This window comes from Stigmatopora argus, chromosome 19 (assembly GCF_051989625.1).
Source record: "Stigmatopora argus isolate UIUO_Sarg chromosome 19, RoL_Sarg_1.0, whole genome shotgun sequence".
In the NCBI taxonomy this organism is placed as follows: domain Eukaryota; kingdom Metazoa; phylum Chordata; class Actinopteri; order Syngnathiformes; family Syngnathidae; genus Stigmatopora; species Stigmatopora argus.
The window spans coordinates 12,033,075-12,059,487 of NC_135405.1; the positions used below are offsets into that span (position 1 = coordinate 12,033,075).

Below are 26,413 nucleotides of genomic sequence, written 5' to 3' on the forward strand. Positions count from 1 at the left end.
ACAGTAATTATTTTTAATATATTGATTTTTATAAATATATTGAAGTTCTTTACTTTGCACGATGTTTTTGTACGTCACCGGATGCCGTTCTACGTATTTCCGGGTTTATAATTATCACGTGAGTTAAACACAATCATGTCACCTGGGTCTGTTAGAGAACAAACAAACAAATGTATTGGAACGACTTAATTCATTGCTCGTTTTATTTCAACATTTTATATTTTGTGTCCGATAGAGTGTAAATGTTATTTTAACGCCGGTCCTTAAGAAAAGTGGCTGTTTATGCTCGCCGTTGTGGCAATTTATCGGTGAGTTAATTAGCAGCAAAATGTCTTTTGAATTTATAGTTTCAGGAAAGGAAGACACTCGTTAAACGTTCTGTTTTTTCTTGTTCTTTTAGAAGTTTTTCCTGTTGTCTCATCGTTTGAGCAATTATGCCTCAGTCTGCAGCTGTTATCAGTGGGCTTCAAAAGATGGTTCTGTACGAGACCAGAGCTGTAAGTAATCTCCCCCTCCTTATAAACTCATTATCAACGTCAATATACGAAAATAATGCAAAAGATACATTGAGTAAATTAACCCATGTAAACCCTCATAACAGCTAGCGATAACATGTTAGCAAAAATACATACAGTACATACAGGAGGACAAATAGTGATTACTTGTCATGGCCACTAGAGGGCAGTAAAGGCTCTAGTTGAGATGCTTTGCTCAGCTTAACGTCTTTTTTTATTCTAAATCAACTTTTATCAACACAGTTGATGCCACTTATCTTTTCCTTTTTCAAGTTTCCCATTCAAACATTTTACAGTTAACGTTGACTTTCTCTTTGCCAAGCACACGCTTATTTATTTATATATTTATTCATGTATTTATTTATTAACTTACTTATTACCTATCTATTTATGTCTAAAATGCCTTTCCTATTTCTGCATTCTCACCCTATTGCTACTGTGACAAGGAAATTTCCCGAATACGGAATGAATATAATATGTTATCCAATCCAATCCAATATATAGTATTATACATGTGAAGCCACATGACTAAATGTCTTATTTCTTTTCTCCCCCTGCAGAGGTATTTTTTGGTGGGCAGCAATCAGGCTCAAACCAAACACCGAGTGCTGAAAATTGACCGTACAGAACCCAAGGACTTGGTCATTATTGACGATAAGGTGAGCGAGCGTTAGTGCGGCACTAATATAATGCAGGACTTATGTAATACAGTACGGTTGCCCCCCCCCGGGGGGGTTGTATATTGTACAACTCTTCCCCCGGTGTAATGCATATGTGACAGCCTGGCTGATGACTCGCGAGCCCACCGCCTCCAAATACGAGCAGCCCGGGAATTGACGTGCTCGCAATAATGTGCGTTTATTATTATGATTTTGATGATTGTTATTATGAGGCATCTTCCAGGAACCATCCATCACGCCAGGCTACCGTTCCCGCTAATATTAATGTGCACGCGTAGTACCGCGGGGTAATTGATAAACATTAACCCTTGTCGTATTTTGTCACGCAGCATGTGTACAACCAGCAAGAGGTGCGCGAGTTGCTCGGTCGTCTGGACTTGGGAAACCGGACCAAGATCGCCCAGAAGGGGCCGTCGGGCCTGTCCAGGGCCGTGTCAGCCGTCGGCATCGTGGGTACGTTTACACGACAATCATTATGGACGACGCAGATGGCGGTGTGCACTCGATGCCACAAAACAGGCCTGCTGGCCTCCTTTTGCAAATGACACACAGGAAGTACAATAAAAAGCTCATCCGGCAGTTGAAAGCAACTCGGGACAAAATGGTGGACCTCTAATTTTCAGGTTTGACGTAATCACGACCCGTAATGGACGCACAAGCGGTTTCTTTGTGCGGCTTCACGCTATTAATCTTAGGAAGAAAGCGCCATTGGCGACAATATGCGTCCAGCTATGAAGAGCTAACGTTTATAAATGATATAATCCGTATTTTCTCGCATATAAGCCTCCTCGCGTATAAGCCGCTCCTTTAAAATTGCCTTAAAATCGTTGAATTTTACAATTTCTCTTATATAAGACGCCCCCTATTTCACAATTTTTCCCCTTCTGGTGTTTTGTGCATGTCAAGTCTAATTTGTGCGCGTATAAGCCGTACCCTTGATTCAGTCATCATTTAAAATACGATAAAATATGGTATTTTGTAGATGGATATTTTACAGCATCCTGGTGAACAGTGAGGTTTTTCTACGTTGACATAAGGTTTTAAGTTTTCGCAAATTAGGTCACGTACAAGTTATAGTAGTACAAAAGTGACATGAAAAGATTTCAATCCATCTTTTCCACCTTTTCAAAATGTCACATCCAGCTTAGAATGTGATCGGTGTGTGCCCTATTATGTAAATGTCATACTTGTGTTGTAACCATAGTTTTCTGGGTCTGACCTACTTTTCATGAATGGGTATAGTTTCGGCAGATGATAGTTGTTTTGGTAACGTCATTATTTCCAAGCAACCTCAAGAGGCACTAAATTGTCTCCTTTCGGAGAATTCGTGCATCCACGTTGCCGGGGAACGTATTTTCAAGAGCCTCGTTACGGCGGAATTCATCATCCATCTGACGTACGGAGATTTCTATTTTGGAGTTTTGCTGGAAATTAAAAAGAATGCAGTTATGATATGGAATGTTTTAGAGTCACCAATTATCTTACTCATGGCTCATAAAAATGTTTTAAAAAAGTTGATTATCATTTTCTTCCAAATAGTTTCCACATCCAAAACTCATTCACTAACGGTAATACGTGTTCCATCCATTTGAAATGGGAGGGCCGGCATCGGTCATTCTCTGGCCGCCATCTTAGTTCAAATGAATCCTATTATCAGCAGCCAATTAATTAAGTACTCATTATCCTAATTCTTTTTATTCAACTGGTATTAATTCCAAAGTTTTTATACAATCATATAGAAAAATTCAATCATTATTCATATCTTAAAAAAAACAACTTTTTTTTCAATGACTAAAAATAGTTAAGTGTCAACTTTTGAATAACTCTGCTATAAAAATGCATAATCATTCAATATTGAACCGACCAGTTCAAATGGCTTGGACATTTATTGCCGCCAATGGCAGACAATTTGATTAAAAAAAAAAACATTTTGGGACGATTTGTATACTTTTTATCCACTTGCATTTTGCGAGACTCTTTGACATTTGCTAAACTACATGATGATGCTGACTGTCTGTGCCTTTTTACATCTCCAGCTGCTCTTTGACAAAAAGTCAATGTGTCGCACTGTGTCTCCTGTCGCGTTATTTATACCCATTTTGTGAAATAGCTGTTTTGCTTCTATCTCCTTTTCCAGGCTTTGTCCGCTTCCTCGAGGGCTACTACATGGTCTTGATCACCAAACGGCGAAAAATGGCCGACATCGGGGGGCATTCCGTTTATAAGATCGAGGACACCACGATGATTTACATCCCCAACGACTCGGTCCGGGTGGCGCACCCCGACGAAGCCAGGTATGAGTAATGAATGAAAATAATGGTCTAATTCAGACGCCTATGAATACTTTTTTTTGCCTGACCCACGTTTCACCTCTCTCACAGATATGTGCGTGTTTTCCAAACCATGGACCTCTCCAGTAATTTTTACTTCAGGTAATCTATTCCAAATAATTTGTATCACCAGAAAACAGCTGTGGTGTCAAACATGAGGTCCGCCAGGTGATTCGATCCAGCATCCAATTCATTAAAAGATGACATATCCTTACATATTCAAATAAATACACAAAAAATACAAAGGCCAGTGGGAAAAAAGCACATCAATTAAACAAAATAGTGTAAAAAAAGAAAGAAATAAGCTTCCCCTCTGTCCGCTTCCTCATCCTCATTTTATAAACCCCCAAAAAGCAAAAATGTGAGCAAAAATGCTTGTTGTGCTGCTTAAAATGCAATAAATATGTGCTTCTGATTTAATTTCAGAATGCCAAAACCAATAGAAAATCACTTGGAAATGCCCAAAAATCATCAAGTAGTGTCAAATGAAAAAGAATCACCCTGAAAAGTCCCTCAAAATCAATAGGAAATGATCCAAATTTGACCAAAAATGGCCCCTCAGTACCCTTAAATGGAAGCAAAAAAGATGGAAGTTGACGTTTCCCACCCACTAAACTGAGTTTGAACCCCCCACCAACTGCTTTAAAGTTAAATCATGTGACCCCACAGCTACAGTTACGACCTGAGTCACTCGCTGCAGCACAACCTGACGTTGCTGCGGAGGCCTTACGAACTGTGGTCGTCGTCAGCCGCTAGCGCCGAAGACGAAGCGAACGCTCGCAACAAGCAGGACAGCTTCGATATATTCGAGGACGAGGGTTTGCCCACGCAAGGTGAGAGACATCCACCGCCGCCAATACGATTGATTCTAATTCAGATGCCTTCATTTCGGCGCCCCCAGTGGTTTACGGCGTGCGCGCTGAGCCGTACTACAAGTACGTGTGGAACGGGAATTTGCTGGAGCGAGTTAAGGACATCGTACACCCCGACTGGCTCATGTATATCATCCACGGCTTTTGCGGACAGTCAAGTATCCTTTTTAGTCTCTCTGACTTTTATGAATATACCAACTACTGATTTTATTTTATTTTTTCTGAGGGGACTAGTGCATGTCCCCCCTACCATCCTCAATTTGTAATAAGTCTCTTTTCTAACATTTTTCACATTGAAAATCTATTTTTTTAAGTGTAAGGGGGTTATATTTGTTCAGATTAATATACATTGATTCATATTTTTTTTCAAAATATTTATCAAAGTTTTATTTTTTGGTTCATTTTCTTTTCCAGTTGAAGTTTTAGAGACCTATATATGGCTAAAACGGTGAATTAGTAGCGCTAAAATGTTAGCATGTGTTACCATGTCAATCTGGAAAACTTTAAAATATTTAAATTATGATTTAGGAAATCCATGATCTAGAGTTCCTGTGTGGAGTTTGCATCTTCGTCCCGTGGCTGCGTGGGTTTTCTCCGGGTACTCCAGTTTCCTCCCACAACTTGGGTTGATTGAACACTCTAAATGTCAAATGTCAAAGTGGCGGCCCGCGGGCCAAATGTGGCCCGCCGCATCATTTTGTGTGGCCCGAGAAAGTAAATGATGAGTGCCAACTTTCTGTTTTATGATGAAATTCAAAGGAAGATTGTAGATTATTTCCTGTGTTTCCTCATTTTAAATCAATAATTGCAAACAATTTGTACTAATTTGAATGTCCAAAAATGATCTATCGATTAGCACGATGGAGAAAGCTGTCAATTTATTAATCGATTAATTTTGGCAGCCTAGTTGGAAAACATAACGGCCCTCCAGATGTAATTGAAACTACCACGTGGCCCGCGACAAAAAATGAGTTTGACACCCCTGCTCTACATTGTGGCATGGTCACACCCCTCCGACCACTTCGTCCAATTGGGAATGTCTCCTTGACTCGGGTTATCGCAGAGCTGTTGATCTACGGCCGCCCGGTACACGTCACCCTATTCGCCAGGCGCTCCAGCAAATTTGCCGGAACCCGCTTCCTGAAAAGAGGAGCCAACTGCGAGGTACCAAAACCGGTTGCGGGGGCAACCCAGGGAAAACAGGCACCCGTGCCCGGTCCGGACGCTTGATTGGAATGACTCACTTTGGCGATGGAGGGTGGGGGTGATTCATTTGATCAGCGGGTTCTTCCTTGAGTATGCACAAATTTCTCATTGGACGGGAGCAGCTGTTGCTTCTGTTCGATACCCGACGTTAGCCTTCGGTATTTTAATTTCTTTAAAATGTGCACACTCTGCCAAATTGTCTTTACTCGCATATAAGCCACACTTAAAATGGCCTTAAAATCGTCAAATTTTACAATTTCTCGCGTATAAGCCCCCCCCGATTCACAATTTTTACTTCCATATTCATGGTTTTAATAGGAAGTACAAATGTGTTACTTTTAAGGGAAATTCTTTTTAAAAAAAATAATCGCAGGTGGTATTTCTGAGATACTGTATGAATCAAAAACACTATTAAGGTCAATATCATAAGCAATTAATTCATCCAATAATGTTTGTTTTCTTACTGCAAAACAGAAAATAACCAACAAATCGTAACTGTTACTTTGCCGACATTTACTGGTTAAAGAAAGTGTATAGCAATTCTTGTGCGCATATAAGCCGTCATCATTTTTTGAGTTACAAATAAGGCTTATATGCGAGAAAATATAGTATTGATACCAAAGTTTTGCACTTTGAAAGTGTCTGAGTGAAGTTGATAGTTTGACTGCACTTTAGCTTTCTTTTTAATATGGAAACTCCCATTTTTTAATCTCCATTCTGGCTTCCTGTGCACTGATTTTCTTTTGCGTCCCGCAGGGGGACGTCGCAAACGAAGTGGAGACGGAGCAGATTGTCCACGATGCCTCGGTGATGTCATTCACGGTGGGAAGTTACTCATCGTTCGTGCAAACTCGAGGCTCGGTCCCGCTCTACTGGTCGCAGGACATTTCCACCATGATGCCCAAGCCCCCAATTCGATGTAAGACTTTGTCTTTTTGCTTTCTTTCTTTTGTCTTTATCTGCAGAAAACCACCAAAAGCGTGTGTTTATTTTGAGTATCCACAGTCATCTTTGAAGTAAATTTTAGGCATCAACTCCGTGTTTAATGAGCTATGAATCAAATTTGTCTAGTCCTTGCTGAAATGACAAGGAATCCTATTGAAGTCAAATTATGAAAACATTCTTGCGGAATCCGGGTCACCGGAATTGGAGCAGACCTCCCCATTCCTCTCGTCAACAACTCGGGAGACACGACGTTGCATAAGGTGGATATTTATAACTTGTTTTGATGATTTCCTCTCAGCCGTGAGGTAGACTGACTTGATTGGAAATGCGCTTTCAATCTAGAGTGCAATAAAGATGGGATTGCTCGGTGTCTCCTAATGACACACAGGGAAGAACATGATTGAGAAGTGGGGGTGTAAAATTCTAATATCATAAATGTGGTAAAAATTACTACAGTAATCCCTTGATTAGTGCGACTTCACTTATCGTGAATTCACGACTTTGCTATTTTTTTCTGCTATTAATGATTTTAAAAATGGTTTTTTTAATCCACTCTTGTTACTAGGACTCAGCACTGAAGTTAAAAAATAAATAAATAAAATGTAATAGTGGTGACCCTACTTTGCAATTTTTTCTGCTATTAATTATTAAAAAAATAGGTTTTTTTACTTAAGTGCAGAGTCCTAGCCACTCTTGCTACTAGGACTTGGCACTGAAGGTAAAAAAGATAAAAATAAAATAAAATTTAATAGGGGTGACCCTACTTTGCGATTTTTTAATTATCACGGCCATTTTTGGTCTATATCACGTGTCAAAGTGGCGGCCCGGGGGCCAAATCTGGCCCGCCGCAACATTTTGTGTGGCCTGGGAAAGTAAATCATGAGTGCCGACTTTCTGTTTTAGGATGAAATTCAAATGAAGAGTATAGATGTATATGAAATGTCCTGATTTTCCCCCTTTTAAATCAATAATTGTCATTTTGTAATCTATTTTTTCTGTGTTTTTAGTTCAAAAATCATTTTGTAAAATCTAAAAATATATTTAAAAAGCTAAAATAAACATTGTTTTAGATTTATAAAAAACTGAATATTCAGGGCTATTAATCCAGTTCTTTTAATCCATTTATTTAAAAAAAATCTAAATATTATATCTAAAATGGCCCACATAAAATCGAGTTGACGTTAACACGGCCCGTGAACCAACCCGAGTCTGACACCCTTGGTCTATTAACCATGATATTCGAGGGATTACTGCACTATTACCAAGCTTGTCATCGAATAATCATGTTTCGTAAATGTTAAGTCTCAAGTTTGACACCACTGCCTTTAGCTGTTTGCTAACAAACGAATAATACATTGTTTTTTAATCTTTCCTATAGTGGACCAAGCGGACCCGTACGCCCACGTCGCCGGTTTACATTTCGACCAGATGCTGCAACGATTCGGATCGCCCATTATCATCCTTAACTTGGTTAAGGTAAGCAAATACAGCGTACAGTTATGTTTGGGCTACGTTGCGTCGTGTAGTTGTTTGAACGATTCTTTGATTTGACTCCATTTCAATTGGCAAATTAGTCATACTAAAGGTTTGAACCAGACAGTTCTTAAGCTATTTAAAACAAAAAGTCCACATTTCTAGTAAAGGCTGGGCAATATGGCCCAGTCACAATCTGTAAATGCAAAAATTGCATTAGTTGTGTTGCATGTACAGAGATTTTGGTGCTTTTAGGTGCACGTGGGAGAAAAGAGTGCTTTTAAACATAGCTGTATTTGTCACTTTTTGCCTTAAAATCTCATTTGAAACACGCTGTCAAAATGCAGTGTGGACTTTCTTTGTCACATCGCCCTCACGCGGCAATCGCTCATTTGTATTGCGCCGCGTTTCCTGGCACAATGGGGAGCACGCACTCTCCGCCATGGATTTCAGTCTCACGTTGACTCCGCCGAGGGGAACCGTGAGCGCCCAAGAGAACCAATCACGGACCTCCGAGATCCGCACCAGCCATGTGATTTTATTTATTTCCTTTTGGGGGGGGGGATTTATAGTGGTGGACCCCGACTCGCACTCCACGCTTGTCGCCCAATAGAATGAGAGATGGGTGGAATGGTGGGTAATTAGGCGTCAAATCATGGCCGTCCTACTCGGGGAGGCTCGTCCTGTGTCGCCCATTTCCGGGAAGGGGATGCGAGCACATGGCCCAGCATGTGAATGCATTTTCCTTAGCAGATCCTTTAATAAGAAGTTAATGAGCTATTTTTTTTAGTCTCTTCTATTCAATAGGTTTGACTTCACCATTAAAAGACGAGTGCATTGCAAGGCTGCTTGGCTTCCTTTCAAAAAAGGAATTGTTTGTGTTTTTGTCTAGTCGGAATAGTAGTGGTGCTCAGCTGCCTTTGCCCCGCCCACAAAAAATATCAAGTGAACTTGGGGTTCATTTATTTGTAAAATATTCCAATTACCGTATTTTTTCGCATATTAGTGGCCTTCGCGTATAAGCCGCACACTTAAAATCGCCTTAAAATCGTTGAATTTGACAATTTCTCGCGTATAAGACGCACCTGATTCCCAATTTTCACCTCCATATTCATAATTTTAATAGGGAGTACAAATGTGTTACATTGAATTTCATCCATAGATGTCAAAATACATTTTGTTTTGTGTTTTATCTGTTTATCTTTTCTCTATTTTGAAATATCGGCCAGATTGTCTTGCGTTATGGCGTTCCGTCTTTGTTATCTTGCAGTTTCTTGCATGTCAAGTCTAATTTATGCGCATATAAGCCGTACCCTTGATCCAGTCGTCATTTTTCTGAGTGACAAAAACGGCTTATATGCGAGAAAATACGGTACTTCTGTGGTAGTCTTACTTAGTGTTTGTTGAATCTTATGATTTTGTGAAAATAAGACATTTTATGACCAAAATATGAAGATTTTTAACCCATTGGCTGCCGTTGACTTGAGAGACGTCCAATCCATTTGGACTGTAAGTAAGAAAATGCTATATAAATAACTTTTGGATGAGGGGTCTCGTAGCGTGCACGTGCACTCGTTTACTTGCCTCGCATCACTTGATAGAAATTGTTTTCTGTCTGGACATGTGCCAGATCACATAGCGCGCTCGGCGTCATTGGACTGGTCACCGCGATGATGCGTTGACACTCGAGAGGAAGGTGTCATTTGTTCAATGTGCCGGGACGACCACCCGACAATCTGCGCGAGTGTCACTATACACGTAAAGACGGGTTTAATCGAGCATGTGATAAACTACACGGGATTAGCATACACGGCGGGTTGCAAGTAATGACTCCACGGGGTTTGATTGCGTGCCATGAAAGATGTACTCGATGTGGATTGATGTTCTTGTTGAGTACACGCAATTCTTTCACAAAACATGAGGCCTGAATTGATTATTTTTATCTTGGGATTTTAAAAATATAATTTAAAAAAATATATATCTATTTTTTTTAAATTGCAGGTCCAACCCGAAATCGAACCCTCGACCCCATCACTGCGAGCCCGATGCGCTAATCACTTCGTCACCTGACCGTTTTTAAAAAAGATCTTAAAAATAACATGAGTCCAGTGCTTGTGGTTTATTTTATTATTTTTTTTGGGTTGTTTAGTGGGACGCAGCGAGCTGGATCTGGGTTTGAATCCCATGTTGCAGCGCTAAGCAAAGTTTCAGATTATTTTTATCTAAAAAAAGATCCACCAAAATGCGAGCAGTGATGTTTTTAGTCATAGATGAAGTGACATGTGATGTATGTTCCTTTTGTTGCGCGGCAGAAACGAGAAAAAAGGAAACACGAGAAAATTTTGAGCGAGGCACTCTACCCCGCCGTGCTTAACCTCAACCAGTTCCTGCCGCCGCAGCATGGCATCGAATACATCGCGTGGGACATGGCGCGCTACACTAAAAGGTTGGCAGATCGGTTAAAGTCCTTCAGGACTATTGCATTTTTATTCATTTGATCTTTTTCCTTGCATTTGGACTCCTATTTATTCACAGATGTTTTTGGGGGGTATTTTATTGGCAAATTATTTGGTATTGGATTTGTTTGATTTTTTTTTAAACATTCAAAATCAGTTGCTTATTTTTCTTTGAGTTTAGTGTTTCATTTTTATTTTGTTTAAACCACATGTGTCAAAGTGGCGGCCCGGGGGCCAAATCTGGCCCGCCGCATCATTTTGTGTGGCCCGGGAAAGTAAATCATGAGTGCCGACTTTCTGTTTTTGGATCAAATTAAAATAGTAAAAAGTATAGATGTACATTAAATTTCCTGATTTTCCCCCTTTTAATAATAATAATAATAATCGGACATAGGCCCTGTCGTCATTTTAAATCAATAATTGTAATTTTTTAATCCATTTTTTCTGTGTTTTTAGTTCAAAAATCATTTTGTAAAATCTAAAAAAAAAAAAATAATAAAGCTAAAATAAACATTGTTTTAGATCTATAAAAACGGAATATTCAGGGCTTTTAATCCAGTTCTTTTAATCCATTTATTAATTTAAAAAATCTAAATATTATATCTAAAATGGTCCGGCCCACATGAAATCGAGTTGACACCCGAGTCTGACACCCCTGGTCTAAACCATTTACCAGACATTTTTTATATATATATTAAAAATATAATTAGCAACTTTTGGCGGCGTTGGTTCAAATATGCCATATTTTTATTCACATTTGATTAAAATCAAACCATAATCCCTTATCTGCATTGAGTATTAAAGTCATTAAAAATAAGATTTCCCCCCAAAAACAAAACTAAAAAACTTGACCGTCTCCTCCTCAGCAAACTCTGCAACGTTCTGGACCGTCTCAGCATGATCGCCGAAAACGTGGTGAAGCGAACCGGCTTTTTCGTCAACCGTCCAGACTTATACTGTCACACGCTTCACCCGGATGAAAGGTGAGTCTACATTTTGATCTAAAATATCACCAGTAGTACTTTCCCCTCAACTTGAATCCTATCCTTACACATTAAAAATGGCCACTCATACATCAACCAACACCTTTTTTTTTTTTTCTCCCTCGCCATCCGTAAATACTTCGCGGAAACGACGTCCAGCGGCGGTTACATTATGTTCCCCGTAACGAGGCGAGCAGATTGCTCCTCGTGTCGCCGGCGTCTGCGCGTTAATCACTTTGGCGTCGTTGCGTAACGTAAAGGCTGCGCGTGCCGTATTCACATTCATTCACATTCATTCGAGCCCGGTTCATTTTGTTTACTTGGGAAGCACGTGCTTTTCAATGTACACTGAAGGTGGGTAAACATGGAAAATTGTACCTGAGTGATTATGGATGGGTCTCAAATTGCCATCCTTGTGGCGTGAATATAAATGAGTTTAATGCTGGTAGACGCTGAATACATTTGAAGTGGAAGAGTTTTATGGCGGTTCAAATGGATTGTTCGTCTATCAGGTGTCAAAGTGGTGGGCCAAGGGCCAAATATGGCCCATCGCATCATTTTGTGTGGTCGACTTTCTGTTTTATGGTCAAATTCAAATGCAAATTATAGCCATATAGGGAATATTTCCTGTTTTTCCCCTTTTTAAATCAATAATTGCAATTTTTTTTTAAATCCCAAACTGTATTTTTTTGTGTTGTTTTTAGTTCAGAAAGCATTTTTAAATTTTCTATATTAGATCTATAACAAACAGAATATTTCGGGATTTTAACCCAGTTCTTTTAATCCGATTTTTACAAATATATCTAAAATGTTTCATCTATCCCCTTTTATTTTTCACTGCAAACTGTATTTTTTTTGTATTGTTTTTAAGTTCAGAAAGCATTTTTAAATTTGTTATAGATCTACATATAACAAACTGAATATTTAGGGATTTTAATTAGATTTTTGAAAATATATCTAAAATGTTTCATCCATCCCCTTTTAATTTTCACTCCAAACTGTATTATTTTTCTTTTTGTGTTGTTTTTAAGTTCAAAAAGCCTTTTTTAAATTTCTTATAGATCTACGTATAACAAACTGAATATTTAGGGATTTTTATCCGATTTTTGAAAATATATCTAAAATGTCATCTATCCCCTTTTATTTTTCACTGTCAATAAACAGTTTTTAAAAAATGCTATATTTATTCTTTCCTTTTGAAATAAGAAACAAAAGGTTAATATGTATAATAGATTTAATATTTATTTTTTATTTTTTGGCAGGTGGGGAGACTTAGGAGGAAGCATTTCCGCCAGTGGACGAATGCAGGTTAGTTTGTGACATATTTTCGATTTGTGAGCTTCTAGCCATTGAAATTTCACACAATGCATAAGTGTGACATGTGATGTGTCCTTTTCTTCCCACCTGGGTGGAAAAAAAATCATCCAAGGACATTTTTTTGTGTGTATGTGCGGTTGTTCAGGTTTGTATTATTCAGGCTTGTTAAGGTGGAAAGAATTCAAAGTCAAAGTTGACTGTATTTTTCAATCATTTATCTGCTGGGGGCAATTCCTAACATCTATTTACCGTTAAAATATTTGGGCTATTTTCTTGAAAAATGTTCTTGATTTGTCGTCCAAGACCGGGGTGCTCAGGACCAACTGCGTGGACTGTCTGGACCGAACCAACACCGCCCAGTTTATGGTGGGCAAGTGTGCATTAGCCTATCAACTCTTCGCACTGGGATTGATTGACAAGCCCAAGCTCCAGTTTGACACTGACTGCGTGAGGTAATGCACCTTGTGTCTGAAGAACCAATGAATGGCTTGTAAAGTTTATACTAGTTCAGGGGTGTCAGACTCGGGTTGGTTCGCGGGCCGCTTTAACGTCAACTTGATTTCACGTGGGCCGGACCATTTTAGATATAATATTTAGATTTTTTTTAATATAAATGGATTAAAAGAACTGGATTAAAAGCCCCGAATATTCAGTTTTTTAATAGATCTAAAACAATGTTTATTTTAGCTTTTTTATATATTTTTAGATTTTTCAAAACGATTTTTGAACTAAAAACACAGAAAAATGGATTAAAAAATGACAATTGATTTAAAAGGGGGAAAATCAGGAAATTTAATATACATCTATACTCTTCATTTTAATTTGATCCTAAAACAGAAAGTCGGCACTCATCATTTACTTTTGCGGGGCACACAAAATGATGCAGCGGGCCAGATTTGGCCCCCGGGCCGCCACTTTGACACATGTATACTAGTAAATCAATATGTCTGGGAAATACCTTGCTAATTCAGCCTTTTTTCTTCATTAATGAGCCTTCTCAATTAGTCGCTGTAAAGTATGCGAGCAGCCTTAATTGCATAATCCATAACTCTCTCAAATTTGCCCTAAAGCAGCACGCAGGTTTTTTTCCTTTGTCGTCAATTGCATACCTTGACAAATTGTGTAAAAAGTAAGACTTTGGTCAGATATTTTCTCTTTTACTGTCCATTTTTTAAATTGACAATACCCATGCGTCCAGGCCCTGATGTAGCAAAGCAGACGGCATAAAAAAACCCAAGTTTTAAGATCTCCTTTTGCGTCTTCCAGGTTGTTTGAGGAGCTGTACGAGGACCATGGCGACACGCTATCGTTGCAGTACGGCGGCTCGCAGCTGGTGCACAGGGTCAAGACCTATCGGAAGATTGCGCCGTGGACTCAGCACTCCAAAGACATCATGCAGACGCTTTCGCGATACTACAGCAACGCCTTCTCTGGTGCGTCTTCCACTGTCATTTTAAACCAAATTAGAATTAGCAAGCAATTATTTTAGGATAAGATGAAAACGACATACGTCAATATGTAAAAAAAAAATCTGAATAATTTGATCAGTTAAAACAATTCCTGCAAATATCAAATGTTGTTTTCACTCAAATTCAACTAACCCGCCATTTTATAATGAAATAACAAAGATCAATCAACAGAAAAAAACAGTATTGCGCTAATAATCAAATTCTTGTTTTTGCAAATCAGTTCGTAAGTCATAGGTTAATTTAATTTCATTTTACCAATTGTTATCCACATTTTTAATGAAATAAGAAAAAAAATAATACGCCGACAGTCCGTTTCATGCCGTTTTACACCCTTAGCATTACCATACAGATGCTAATGAATACGCTTGAGTACTCGCACATGTGATATTGACATGACACGGCAGCGCTAAGTGGCCACCTTAAGTCTTAATGAAAGGACTGTCTCGACTCCTTCCATTTTAATGGTGAATAGCACCGTAATTTGTCAGATACATTGTGTCTACATAAATGCGTACAAGTGATTCAGTAACTGTTCCTAAAAGCAGCAGAAACCCAAATGAAAGCGCGCTACTTGACACGCCGAGATCTCCATTTTTTATTTTTTTCTCTCCTCGGCGCCTCCATTTTGAGTAAATGGAGATGGCGAGCACAGGAGGGAATGTCACTTCTTTTCAGAGCGCAAATGTCAAGTTAGAAAGGTTGGCGTTGTGCCATTTTTTTAAGTCCAGTCCAGTCATTTTCAGACTTTTATTGGTAATTGCATTTTGATGGCATATTAAGCTGGACTTCACCCACGTTTATTAGTCACAGATGTTGAAAAGGAGTCAGATTTGGGCCTAAAAATCAACTGAATTTTTAAAAGTATTGTAGTATTTGACCCTTTTTGTTTAAATCATTGCCCTCCACTAGACGTCCAATATGCCAGTCACAGCGACTCCCACACTTAACTTCCTATATCAGGGGTGTCAAACTCGGGTTGCTTCGCGGGTCGCATTAAGGTCAACTCCATTTCATGTGGGCCGGACCATTTTAGACATAATATTTAGATTTATTTATTTTTTTAATTGGATTAAAAGAACTGGATCAAAAGCCCTAAATAGTCAGTTTTTTATAGATCTAAAGCAATGTTTATTTGAGTTTTTTTCTTAGTAATGGAAAATTTATTTTAATCATGTTTTTCATTTCAAATGGAAACAAAATATATTTTTTTATTTATGTTCAATATTAAAGTGGAAAATGGAAAATATCTATATATTTATTTTTAGATCTTACAAAATGCGCTTTGAACTAATAACACAAAATTGGATTGAAAATATTCCAATTTTGATTTTAAAAAGGGGAAAATCAGGATTTTTTTTTATAAATCTATAACCATCTGAATTTGATCCTAAAACAGAAAGTCGGCACTCATGATTTACTTTCTCGGGCCGCACAAAATGATGCGGCGGGCCAGATTTGGCCCCCGGGCCGCCACTTTGACACCTGTGTCCTATATTATTCGATTTTGCATGAAATAAATGGCGGGTGGAACATTCAATTTTGCTCTAATTTCTTTTTTTTTTTCAGATGCGGATCGCCAGGACGCCATCAATTTATTTCTCCAAGTCTACCAGCCAGTAGAAAGCCGTCCTCACTTATGGGACCTTCCCACTGACTTCTACCTTCATCAGAAAAGCACAATGGCCCTCCCGATGGACAGGCGCAGGTACAACAACTCAGTTAGCAACATTAGCCTATGTTCTATTTGTTAGTTCTTGCATATGACCAAAATTTAAATGAATTTGGATTACGATTTAGACACACTCATAAATAAGTTGAATCTAACCTTACACTAAACGTAATTCTAATTTTGTTTTAAATGTTGATACCTTTTGGCTCTATTTGCCCCGCCTCCACCCTGACCTTTAGATGCAACCTATCGAGGGTTGTTTGCTGTTGTACTATTCCCTTCAAAATATTCCTAAAATGATGCACACAAATGTCCTCACAATAGGATAACGCACGACCACTTGCCAACGAGAAGTAGTATATACTCCTCTCGTATTAGCAAACAAGCTCCGCCATTCGCACTGACTAACGGGGAAAAACACTGAAAAAATGCGAGGCTCCGCCCAGTGCTCGTAGAGACATTACACGAGGGAGTTGCGACCAATGACAGTGCCCATGATGTTCTTGTGAGTAGTCCGCTGTCTGTTCATATATCAAAATGTGTCTCGTATCTCAAGATAAATATTTGATCAAAATTTTACTCGTATCTCAAATTGCTCGTATGTCGAGGTACCACTGTATAAATTGCACTAAGTTGCAATGGTAAAAACTGAAAACAGCAGGCTAAATTTTAGTTTGACTTTGATTTATTTAATAAGGGGCAGCACATATTAATGAATTTATTTGCCACTTATAGTCCAGAAAATACTTTGTACTCTTTTTAGTTGATATTTTTTGGTGTTCCAGCCCAGATGAATTGAAATTATTTGCTTTGCAATTAGAAGTAGGGCAAAGTGCCACTTTCATGTTGACTTTTGTCCAGCTTTATTCAACGTACTTGTTTTCACGCTGACGTAAAACTAGACCTAGTTTTTCCCCATCTGGCCCGTTCATTTGACTACAATAGGCAAAGATGGCTCTGCCTTTATTCCCAGAAATGAACTTGCTCGCATTTCAATTCATTTTGTGGTCACTCACTCGCTCATAAACACGTAAACAAAGTCACCCTGCTTTACATAAAATACAATGAATGATTATTCATAAGGAGGTTTGCATGGTGGCTGTTTCAATATAGTTTTCTAGGTGACCATGTGTCCTCTTTCACATTTGACATTTTTTTTTTTTTTTTTTTTTTTTTTTTGCAGTTACACACTTTGGTGGTCTGAGGGGGTCTTGTCCTACCTCCCCATTGCCTTCGATGAAGGTAACAACAATCGGTCATTTTATGGGGAAATTTGGTGAAATTATTCAACTGCTTTTGTCAAATTCAGTTGGAATTTTCCTTTTTTAATCTGAGTAGAATTTTAAAAAAAGCCACATTCAACTACAGTAAAGGTATGTTTTTATGACATGAATTTTTTTTTGTCACATTTTAGGTATGTATGTTTAAATATCTAATTATGCCAATTTTCAAACCAAATTTAACCCTTTACATTCTTCAATCTTATACTTTTATGCAATCCTATTTTTCCACGTTAGCTAGTTGCCTTCCATTAGCAGCAATAGACATCTTTATTATGACATGAATTTTATTTCTCGGCAGTCCCGTGTGACGAAACCATGAAAAAGTTGAAGGTGAAACGAGCCAATCGTTACGAAGAGACCATCGACATCTACACTGAGTTCTTCCGACCCTACGAGCTCACCTCCTTCGACGACACCTTCTGCAAAGCCATGACCAACTCGGCCAGGTGGGCCGCGCCATCTTTTTATTTTTTACTATTTATTTGTATTAGCTATTGACCCTTTCTCTCGTTTTTAAGGGAGTTCATGCCGAAAACGGTGGGGGTGGACCCGAGCCCGTTCACGGTCCGAAAACCGGAGGAGACGGCCAAATCGGTGCTGGGGTGAGTTTCCGCATCTTTTTATCTGACGCCGTCCACGTGACGGCTTGTTCTTTCTCGCTATAAGACAAAATCCTTGATAAATGACTTAGTGTTAATCAACCAGGAAACGAGAGCGTATTAGTTTTGGGTCTCGTGACCGACTAATTACATTCTAGCCGCCCCCGTTGACGTTTTACATATGACTTGGGTTTTATTTTCCTGCCACGGAAATGAGCCTAGAACGTGATGGTTTTTTTTTGTGGCGTAGCAACAAGAGCAGCAAGGAGGAGACGTTGGTTCAAAGGAAGACGGCGGCTAGCGCGCCGCCCCCGCCCAGCGAGGAGGCCATCTCCAGCTCCTCGGAGGACGACTCCGAGGACGACCGGGACGATGACGCTTCCGTCTCGCAGCGCTCCACACCGGTCAAACTTTGGCTGGATGCCGGAGAGAGCGCGAGGGTGCCGGAGGTAGGAACCAACACAAAATTGAAATACGAGTGGCGGAACAAACTTGACGTCATTCAAGCGCCATTATACAAATGTGGATGTTTTGTAAGCGCTTATTAAAACCACAGAAGAAGAAAAAATGAGGAGAAAGCGTCTTAGTTCTCGCTCATTTTACAACATGATGGCAAATAAAAGGTTTGAAAATTAAACTTAATTTACTTCACTTTAATGCTTATCTAGGTACTTAAAAAAATTATATTCTCTGTTTGTATCCAAGATTATAATGGATTTGGAATATTCATTCTAATTTAGTTATGACTGTTTTTCGCCCTATTTGCGTTAGTTTTTGTTTTTAGGGTGCATTTAGTCGTTTTTATCAGAATTTGAATTATTAGTATGACTTCAATTCTAATTGGTATTACTTTTAGTTTTCATTTTATTTTCCAGTAAGGCAGAGGAATGAAAAATAATAAAATAATAACTTTTTAAGAGTGCAGGCTAGGGTTCTGGGTTAGAACTTTAGTTCATACCGTATTTGGGAAATTAAAAGTTATTTTCATAAAAATGAAAAAAAAAACTAGGGTCCAATAGAGACTATTCTAATACTAACAATAACCCACGTCACACGTGTTGATGTTCTCAGCAATTCTCCGAAAAGTATTTTATTGCCAGAGCAGTACGTATTTCACGCCCCGGTGATCTACTATTGGCTTCTGACCTAGATTGTCGCTAGTCGGTGAAGAGGAACCCGCAGAGAAATCCTCTGGGGGAAAAAAATAAAAAAATAGTCCTTCCCGCAGTGGCGGCGATGCCCTTTTGACGCACGTGACTTTGCTGTCGTCTTGTGAATGGAAATGGTGTCAAGTGAGAGAGGCACTTGTTCTCGGGAAGTCCTGTTGCCGCAGTCAATGATCGCTTTCAGAGCCGTAGAGACGTCCAATCTATTACGACGGGGAGGGCCAAATCGTTCAATGCCATACAAAGCCTTGCGAAAATGGATTTGGGCTCAATGGCAGTGCAAGAGTTTTAAAAAACGGGGAACAAAAAATTCCAAGAATGCAGTGGACAACCTATTTAAAAAAATAATTAATAAAAAATAAAATTCAAAAAACAGAGAGATATAGAGATATAGAGATATAGAGACATGGAGACATGGAGACATGGAGTTATTGATAGAGATGGATATATTGATATAGATGGATACATAGATAGAGATACATAGATAGAGATGTATAGCTAGAGATGTATAGAGATAGAGATGTATAGAGATAGAGATGTATAGAGAGAGATGTATAGATGTATATAGATATAGATAATATAGATATAGATAAATATATAAATAATATCACAGCTTCAACTTTCGCGGTTTCACTGCATCCCGATTTTTTTCTCTGGGGGAAAAATATAAAAATGGTATACTAATTAAAATTTATTTTAAAGGTTTTTTTTTTAATGTAATTTTTTTTAAAGTTCATAAAAATCTGAAAATCCATGAAACATGAAGCGAAAGCCACTCTTTCTCAATGTCAAAATCGGGCCTCCAAAATAATGCCCCACGGGCTTTAATTGTCCCCCTTGCCACAAGCTGCAGACCACTGTGCTAAAGCATATGCAAAACTCCTTTTCCACCCCAACTTTTTGGGGCGCTCACGTGTCAAGCCCCGCCCCCCTCCCCTACCTCGCCATCACACGGCTCTCGTGTCACCCTCGACGGCGCCAAGTACATAATACTGTTGAAATATTTAAACGACGGATCATTACTAGCTTTGCCTTTTTAATTACACATTTCATATTCCGCCTCAGCAACGGCCAAATACACGCGGACGGATTTACGGGTGGGGGGGGTGCCGTGCGTGCAGACCCGTGTGTGTTCACAGCTGTGCTTCACTGGACTCGGTCCGAGAACAATCTCGTCCTGTGGCGCCACCGATCGATACAAATATCGTAAAAATTGAAGGCATTATGTTAAGCATTTTTTCGCTAGAGTGGCAGAAAAAAAATTGAAAGCATTATGTTAAGCATTTTTTCGCCTGCGTGCCAGAAAAAAACAGTCTGGAAGAATAATTAATAATTGTCTTGCATGTGTAAGAAATTTGAACATTTAAGTCATAAATCGGCAAAAAGAGGGAAATAATTGTAATAATGCTTTAGTTTTATTTTGAAAAATTTAAGGTATACATTTTACTGAACATGTATGTATGTACACAACTACGTATTATAAAAAAATATTTGTCTTTTTTTGCAGTTTCCTCACTTTAATATTTAACCCATGTCCAATAAATTCTATAAGGTTGTATTATGGAACTGAAACATGATTTTTTTTTTGTATAATGTATTTTATGATGTTATGCTACTTCATTGAAGTAACGTTCATTCGCTGTCAATCATTCCCATTTTACAGATTTATTGTTTTTGGCTCATTTGAACACCAAAATAAGCACAGGAAATTTGAGAACTGTTTATATTTAGGAATCTTGCATCCAACATGGTTGTTTTTAACAAAAAAGCAAACTTTAGAGCACTGAATTTGTTGACAAAAGCCCAAATTTTGGTTGTCAATTTTTTTTTTTTTTAGAACACATTGTTGCCTTTGCATCATTGACCTTTAAAATATTGTTCCCTTCATTTCAGGAGAGCCATCAGCCATCTTTCAAGGAACCCTACGGACTGAATTTGTCCCAATTCCCCGCCGAGCAAGACCTGGCCATCTATAACCGGTAATTTCACGCCAACCCATCTCAAAATGACGACTCGATAGTCCACAATCCCGTCACGTCACGTCCCCTTTTTGCAAACATGGCCGCTTATCCAATCTTCCATTTTGTTCTCGGCGAGCCGAACGCAAAAATATGCCGTTTGACTTGGAAAGGTTACCACGCTAGTTAGCACGAACTTTAGGGACTGTGAGTTCTCGCTAAGGATACAACGGGCTCCGTTGCCAAGTGCCCCCCCCCCCCGTGAGCCACTCGAAAACTCAAAACTGTCAATTATTACCGTCGGCTGTCGTATGTGAGGAAAAAGAAGAGCCGCGTTTTTGGGTCCTCGCCGCTCTTGTGTTCTTCCATCCGCGTTCTTCCTGGAATATAATTTATTTGCTAGGATTATTATTTTTGGGGTCCTGTGGCACTTTTGTCCACTTCAGTGCACATTTTTTATTTAAACACAGTCTGTTGATTTGAGCCTATTGGGAAGAATTTGGCTATTTTTTTAAAGCATTTTATGTATTTTTCGAAATATTTGTTGCAAAGATTACACAAAAAAATAGTTGCACTGGAGTTTAGTCGCCTTTTTGGGAAGGCAATTTTTTTTCAAATTGAATTGAATTAACTGCTTTTATTGTCATTCTGCAAGTACGATGATATTTAATGAGAAATCAAGAAAACCAATTTGTTAAACTTTATTGTTTATAGTAACAATAGTCAAACTAAATTCATATGCTAAAGAAGCAGCTGTTTAAAAAAAGACATAACAGGCCTTCTGTCTATGTTTTGTGTTATTTTTGGGGGTACAATTATGAAGTAAAACAAGTTTTGTTAAACAGGAATCAGTTCCCTTTTCAATGTGATCATTTTTAGGTCATGTTTCAATTGCTAAATTTATCAATTTCACTTTACATTTTGCATTGTAACATTTTTCGGGCTGTTAATCAATTTAGCATTATTACGTGATTAGTTTCACATATAAAATTTCCCTCAAATATTATCATGTGATACATTTCCATTTTTTAAATGTGACCCATTGCTCATTTTAACATAATTAGTCCACACTCATTTGCTCAAATTCGTGTTTTAACGCCATCTATTTGCATCGTGACTACGTACAAGCCTTAAACATACAAATGCACGTATATAAACCTTCAATATACTTATATAGGCCTTAAACATAAATTATAATACAAAATATAGCACTGAAGCAACTTACGAACAAATTCACCTTACGAACTATCGCTCGGAACGTAACTCGCTCGTAAGTAGGGGAGCGTCTGTATTCCCAAAATAAAAGTGGAATAACAACATTATTCTTTATTCCACTTCCATTCCCTTCACAACAATTTCCTTTTGCATTCTCTCCTAATGAGAATGAAAGCGCATCCATTAAAGAGCGCTTGAAGGCGGACCGCTCGCAAACCCGTTAGCGCGGCTAATCAATCCATTAATATTCCAAATCCCAAGCAGGAACCAACCAGATGGCGCCCGCCATTTTTTGGACACACCTCATGTTTAACTCTTCTTCAAAAAAAGACACGTGTTGGGGGTCAAAAGATGCTTTTTAACCACCCGTGTCCGTGTTTTAACAGCTTCGCACGTCTGGGCGAGAGCCAGCAGCGGCGAGCGGCGGGCGGCGGCCAGCGCCTCCACTTGGCAAACATCATCTGCTTGTGAGTAAAACGTGACCCGCGGGGAGGAGGGCGCCCAAACAAAAGCCGACGGACATTAATCCTCGCTCACGTGCGGCTGTGGTGGCGGTGGCGGCTACGTTTCCCCGCGAAGAGCTTTTAAAGTAAACCGGAGAAGGAACGCCATTCATGCCGAGTCGGCTCGCTAAGTGGCGTCCGGGGTCGTCTCCTTCGGGACGGCCACACGTTGGGTTTATCTTGGCGGTTCGCGCCGTTTTAGTGGATGAGTCAGAAGCGCTCGTGTCCCTCCGGTCGCTAAAAATCGACACGTGGCTTGGAAATGTGTGGCGAATTAAATGGACACTTTTAGTACTCGAGTTTGCCGAGTTGATGGCGAGAGGGAGATAGAAAAAAAGTGCAAGGTCGGGTTTTGTCCAAGCCCGGGTGAGACCTTGTATATGATCGGATTTTTCCGATCGTGTCGGAACAAAGTGTAAGTCGCATGAGAAAGAGGAAAAAAAAGTGTTTATTTAGAGATGGAAAATACAAAAACGTGAGTAATGGGTGGGTGATTTTATTTTATTTATTTATTTTCAATTTAATTAACTATTGAAGAAAGGAGACTATTTTAATGCAATATTTTAGAATGACCTTGCTTTTTAAATGACTTTTTTAAACCAAAAAAATTAAGATATTTTTTGGGTGTATTGGCTAACATGGCAATAGCAATTGAATTCATTTTTTACTGGACATGTTGGCATTATTTTTGTTTCTATTTTTTACTGCAAGGTTTGTTTCAATCGTCTTAAAATAAATATAGAAATATTAGAAAAGATGCTGTTATTTGATTAAGTGATCCTATTTCACAGCTAATGAAAAACATGTAAACAATACATTTTAATAGCCAATCTTTTTGCCTCATTTCCAATATTGCATCTTAGATTGCGCAATATTTTAGAATTGACCTTGCCAGGACATGACTTTTCATACTTTTATATTACTTATTTGGGTTTTTTTTTTCTGGGAAAACGCACTTTGTGGAGTAGCACCTGTACATGTAAAATATTAACCTTTTTTTTTTTTCAATTATTACTATAGCCTACCACATGATCATAGTGGGAAAAAAATAAAATCCATATATAAACCACGAATGTAAATTTGACCTACTCTTGCCGGCGTTAATGATCATTATGAATGGTGATTTTAACGAAACGTACTTAAAAAAATTCAGTTCTGACAGCCCCTCAATAAATATAGTTTAACAACAAAAATGACATGTGGCACACACATGTTCCCACAGCTGTGTGTGTGTTACACAAGCGCTCTATTTTTAGGATTTCTTACGGCATGCACATCCACGTGGAAGCCCCCCACCACCACCTTTCACCCCTTCGAGTGTCGACCGATAGGTCGTGCCACTTTCCGCTCATTTGTCGGATTTCCTCGTGGGTTGCGCAATCCGCCTGGCAAGCGGCCGGCCAGCCCTCCCGCTTCAAGCGGATTGGACCATCTGAAAATGATCCATAAAGCATTGGTGGAATATATAAGGACATAAAAGAAATACTAAATATGGAAAATGTCATTGGAAATACAGTTACATTTGAAAAAATAGTGCATAGATTTTTTTTTATAGTCCATTTTAAAAATGATTCAAAATAAAACGACACTATCATTTGCTTCCTTGTGATTGGCTGCTGCCTGTAGTTAGCTGGAATGGGCTCCAGCACCCCCTGTGACCCTTGTGAGGATAAGCGGTATAGATAATGAATGAATACTTCTTTTCATAAATAAAAAAATTAACTAAATTAATATGAAATTCCTCTTATCTATTTTCCTTCAAAATAATTTGTCTATTATAGAAATAATCACAAAATTTATTTTGTTGAATTTTTTTAAATCGTCTATTATTTTGATATTATTATTATTTTTTTAAACCGGCATTTTAATCAGAATTGGGAATTGACATGACCGTCCTTTTGTTTATTTCTATGCGTCCAGAGAACCCGTTTCCCGCTTCCCCGAGGACAGCGCGTACGCCACGGCGCCCCCGCGAGTGGACGGCGAGAGCCGCGACGTCTTCGAGAGCCACGTGATGGCGGCCCACGGTCAAGTGAGGCCTTTGTGCCGCGGCGACACGTTGATGTACAGGGAGTACGTCAAGAACAGATCTATGTGAAGAACTCGTATCCGTCTTCTTCAATCCAAAGACACCTTTTCTTATGGAATATGACTCACGTGGATCACGTTATTTTTAGCATTTTTATCACTTCGTATTCATTCAAGTGCTTTTAAAAACGTTTAAAGGCGAAGAAAATCAATAGTACGCTGAGATAAAAGTGGAATTTTTCCTGTAATTGCACTCATAATTCAAGTTTCCTCATTCAAAGAGACATAAATCTTTACATGATATGACTTAAGTATTGCTGTATTTTTTTGTGTACATAAAGTATAAAAAAATATAATTTAGCAGCTTAAAACAGGTTTTTTCGTACTGCTCTTCGACAATACAGACAATTATTTTTTCCTTGCTACCGCATGGTACTTCATTGTACGTTATTTCATTTTATAAAAATGAACTTGTCTATGTATATTTTCTGTTTTGATGATTTTTATTGTCTTACAAGTGAATGTATGGAAGCACCGGGGGGAAAAATGATCGCTATCAGGTGAGATGATACATTTTGGGGATTAAATGTCATATTTTAAGAGGCTAAACTTCATATTTTAATGTGATAGCGTTCACATTGTCATGGGATTTCATTTGTTTGATTTCATATATTCACACTTTGTCACTTCTTTGAGGTTTCTGGACAATGACCGATGAATACTTTCCAAGGGGGGGGCTCACTTGTACATGCCGACCCAACGTGACCCCCCACCCCAACCCCCCAAAGGTGGCCCGACTTTCAAAGACCCTTCGACGCAAGGTAAGGAAAAAACAGGAGCTTTTAAATGAAAAAAATTGACTGTCATTGATGTCTAAAGACGGCGGTCAGCCTATAAGTCACTACTTTGTCATTTAAAACAACTTAAATACTAGCTAAAACAATATATATAGTACGTATATTTTTAATAATTATTACACCTTTTTAAATATTATTTTATATGGTGAGAATTGTCTTAAAAAAAAAAATAAGACAATGTTAATATAAGCCAAAGCTAAGGAAATTAAAATGAATGAAAAATATACACTCAAAAGCATCACTTTTTTTGGGCACAATTTAAAAATCCATTTTTAAAAAGATCATAATTTGAAGAGTACAGTTTTTGTACTTTTAAAAACGTTAATTATAAAATACATTTTAAAAAAAAGGAAAAATAAAAATGTATGCATTTCTCTTTGTCCAATTCATTCAGACTGAATGCTCATCTTTCAGCACCACGGACAGCGCTAGACATCAAATTTCATATCCCGGCCGTTAAATTGTACGCATATTGCCGTCAAAGGCAGCGATTCCGTTACCAGTCCGGCCTATCACTACGACAACGTGACCGTAAACCTCCCGGATGATGATTTGTGACCGAGCTCATGATTTCGGGGACTAAAAATAGCTTTTATGACCGTTGCAGAAAGGACGGCGAGCCACCCACTCGCCAGGTTAGCACGCCAACACACCTGCGAAAGGAAACAACGCGGGGCCCCTTTCCAGCGAAAAGCACCGACGGTGACCCGGGAGTCGGACGTCCTCGACAGGTATTTGCAGCCAGGTGGCGGGAGGGGCGGGGCATTGACGCACGTCTTTTGGGAAACATTCACCTGGACAAATGTTACTTTACTACATCGTTTTTTTAGGGATATTTTGGGTTTAGTGTTCATTTTATGTTACGATTTTGCGTCATACTTTTCTATAA

General features: G+C 38.7%; 1 protein-coding gene across 2 annotated transcripts; it reads left to right on the forward strand.

The window, feature by feature from the left end:
* Positions 1–99: 99 nt before the first annotated feature.
* Positions 100–26,413, forward strand: fig4a (FIG4 phosphoinositide 5-phosphatase a). Of its 2 annotated transcripts, XR_013296904.1 has the most exons (25): positions 100–308; positions 401–497; positions 1,076–1,174; positions 1,525–1,648; positions 3,333–3,489; positions 3,577–3,627; positions 4,195–4,358; positions 4,427–4,555; positions 5,461–5,561; positions 6,360–6,522; positions 7,927–8,024; positions 10,334–10,467; positions 11,344–11,460; positions 12,723–12,768; positions 13,081–13,229; positions 14,044–14,210; positions 15,813–15,951; positions 17,099–17,157; positions 17,497–17,644; positions 17,717–17,800; positions 18,048–18,246; positions 20,857–20,942; positions 22,523–22,603; positions 24,560–25,488; positions 26,132–26,413. XR_013296904.1 is itself a non-coding variant. In XM_077587635.1 (24 exons), the coding sequence occupies exons 2-24, from the start codon at positions 435–437 to the stop codon at positions 24,735–24,737; spliced, it is 2,736 nt and encodes a 911-aa protein (XP_077443761.1). In that variant the 5' UTR covers positions 100–308; positions 404–434; the 3' UTR covers positions 24,738–25,149. The 2 variants fall into 2 exon arrangements, 1 of the variants encoding a protein (XP_077443761.1); XM_077587635.1 differs by lacking the exon at positions 26,132–26,413 and having other exon boundaries at positions 404–497; positions 24,560–25,149.

Coding starts and splice junctions, on each gene's coding strand:
- fig4a (XM_077587635.1), top strand. CDS start 435: ATGCCTCAGTCTGCAGCTGTTATCAGTGGGCTTCAAAAGATGGTTCTG. Junction 1,649..3,332: donor GTCAGCCGTCGGCATCGTGG/GTACGTTTACAC, acceptor CTCCTTTTCCAG/GCTTTGTCCGCTTCCTCGAG. Junction 17,801..18,047: donor ACGGCCAAATCGGTGCTGGG/GTGAGTTTCCGC, acceptor TTTGTGGCGTAG/CAACAAGAGCAGCAAGGAGG.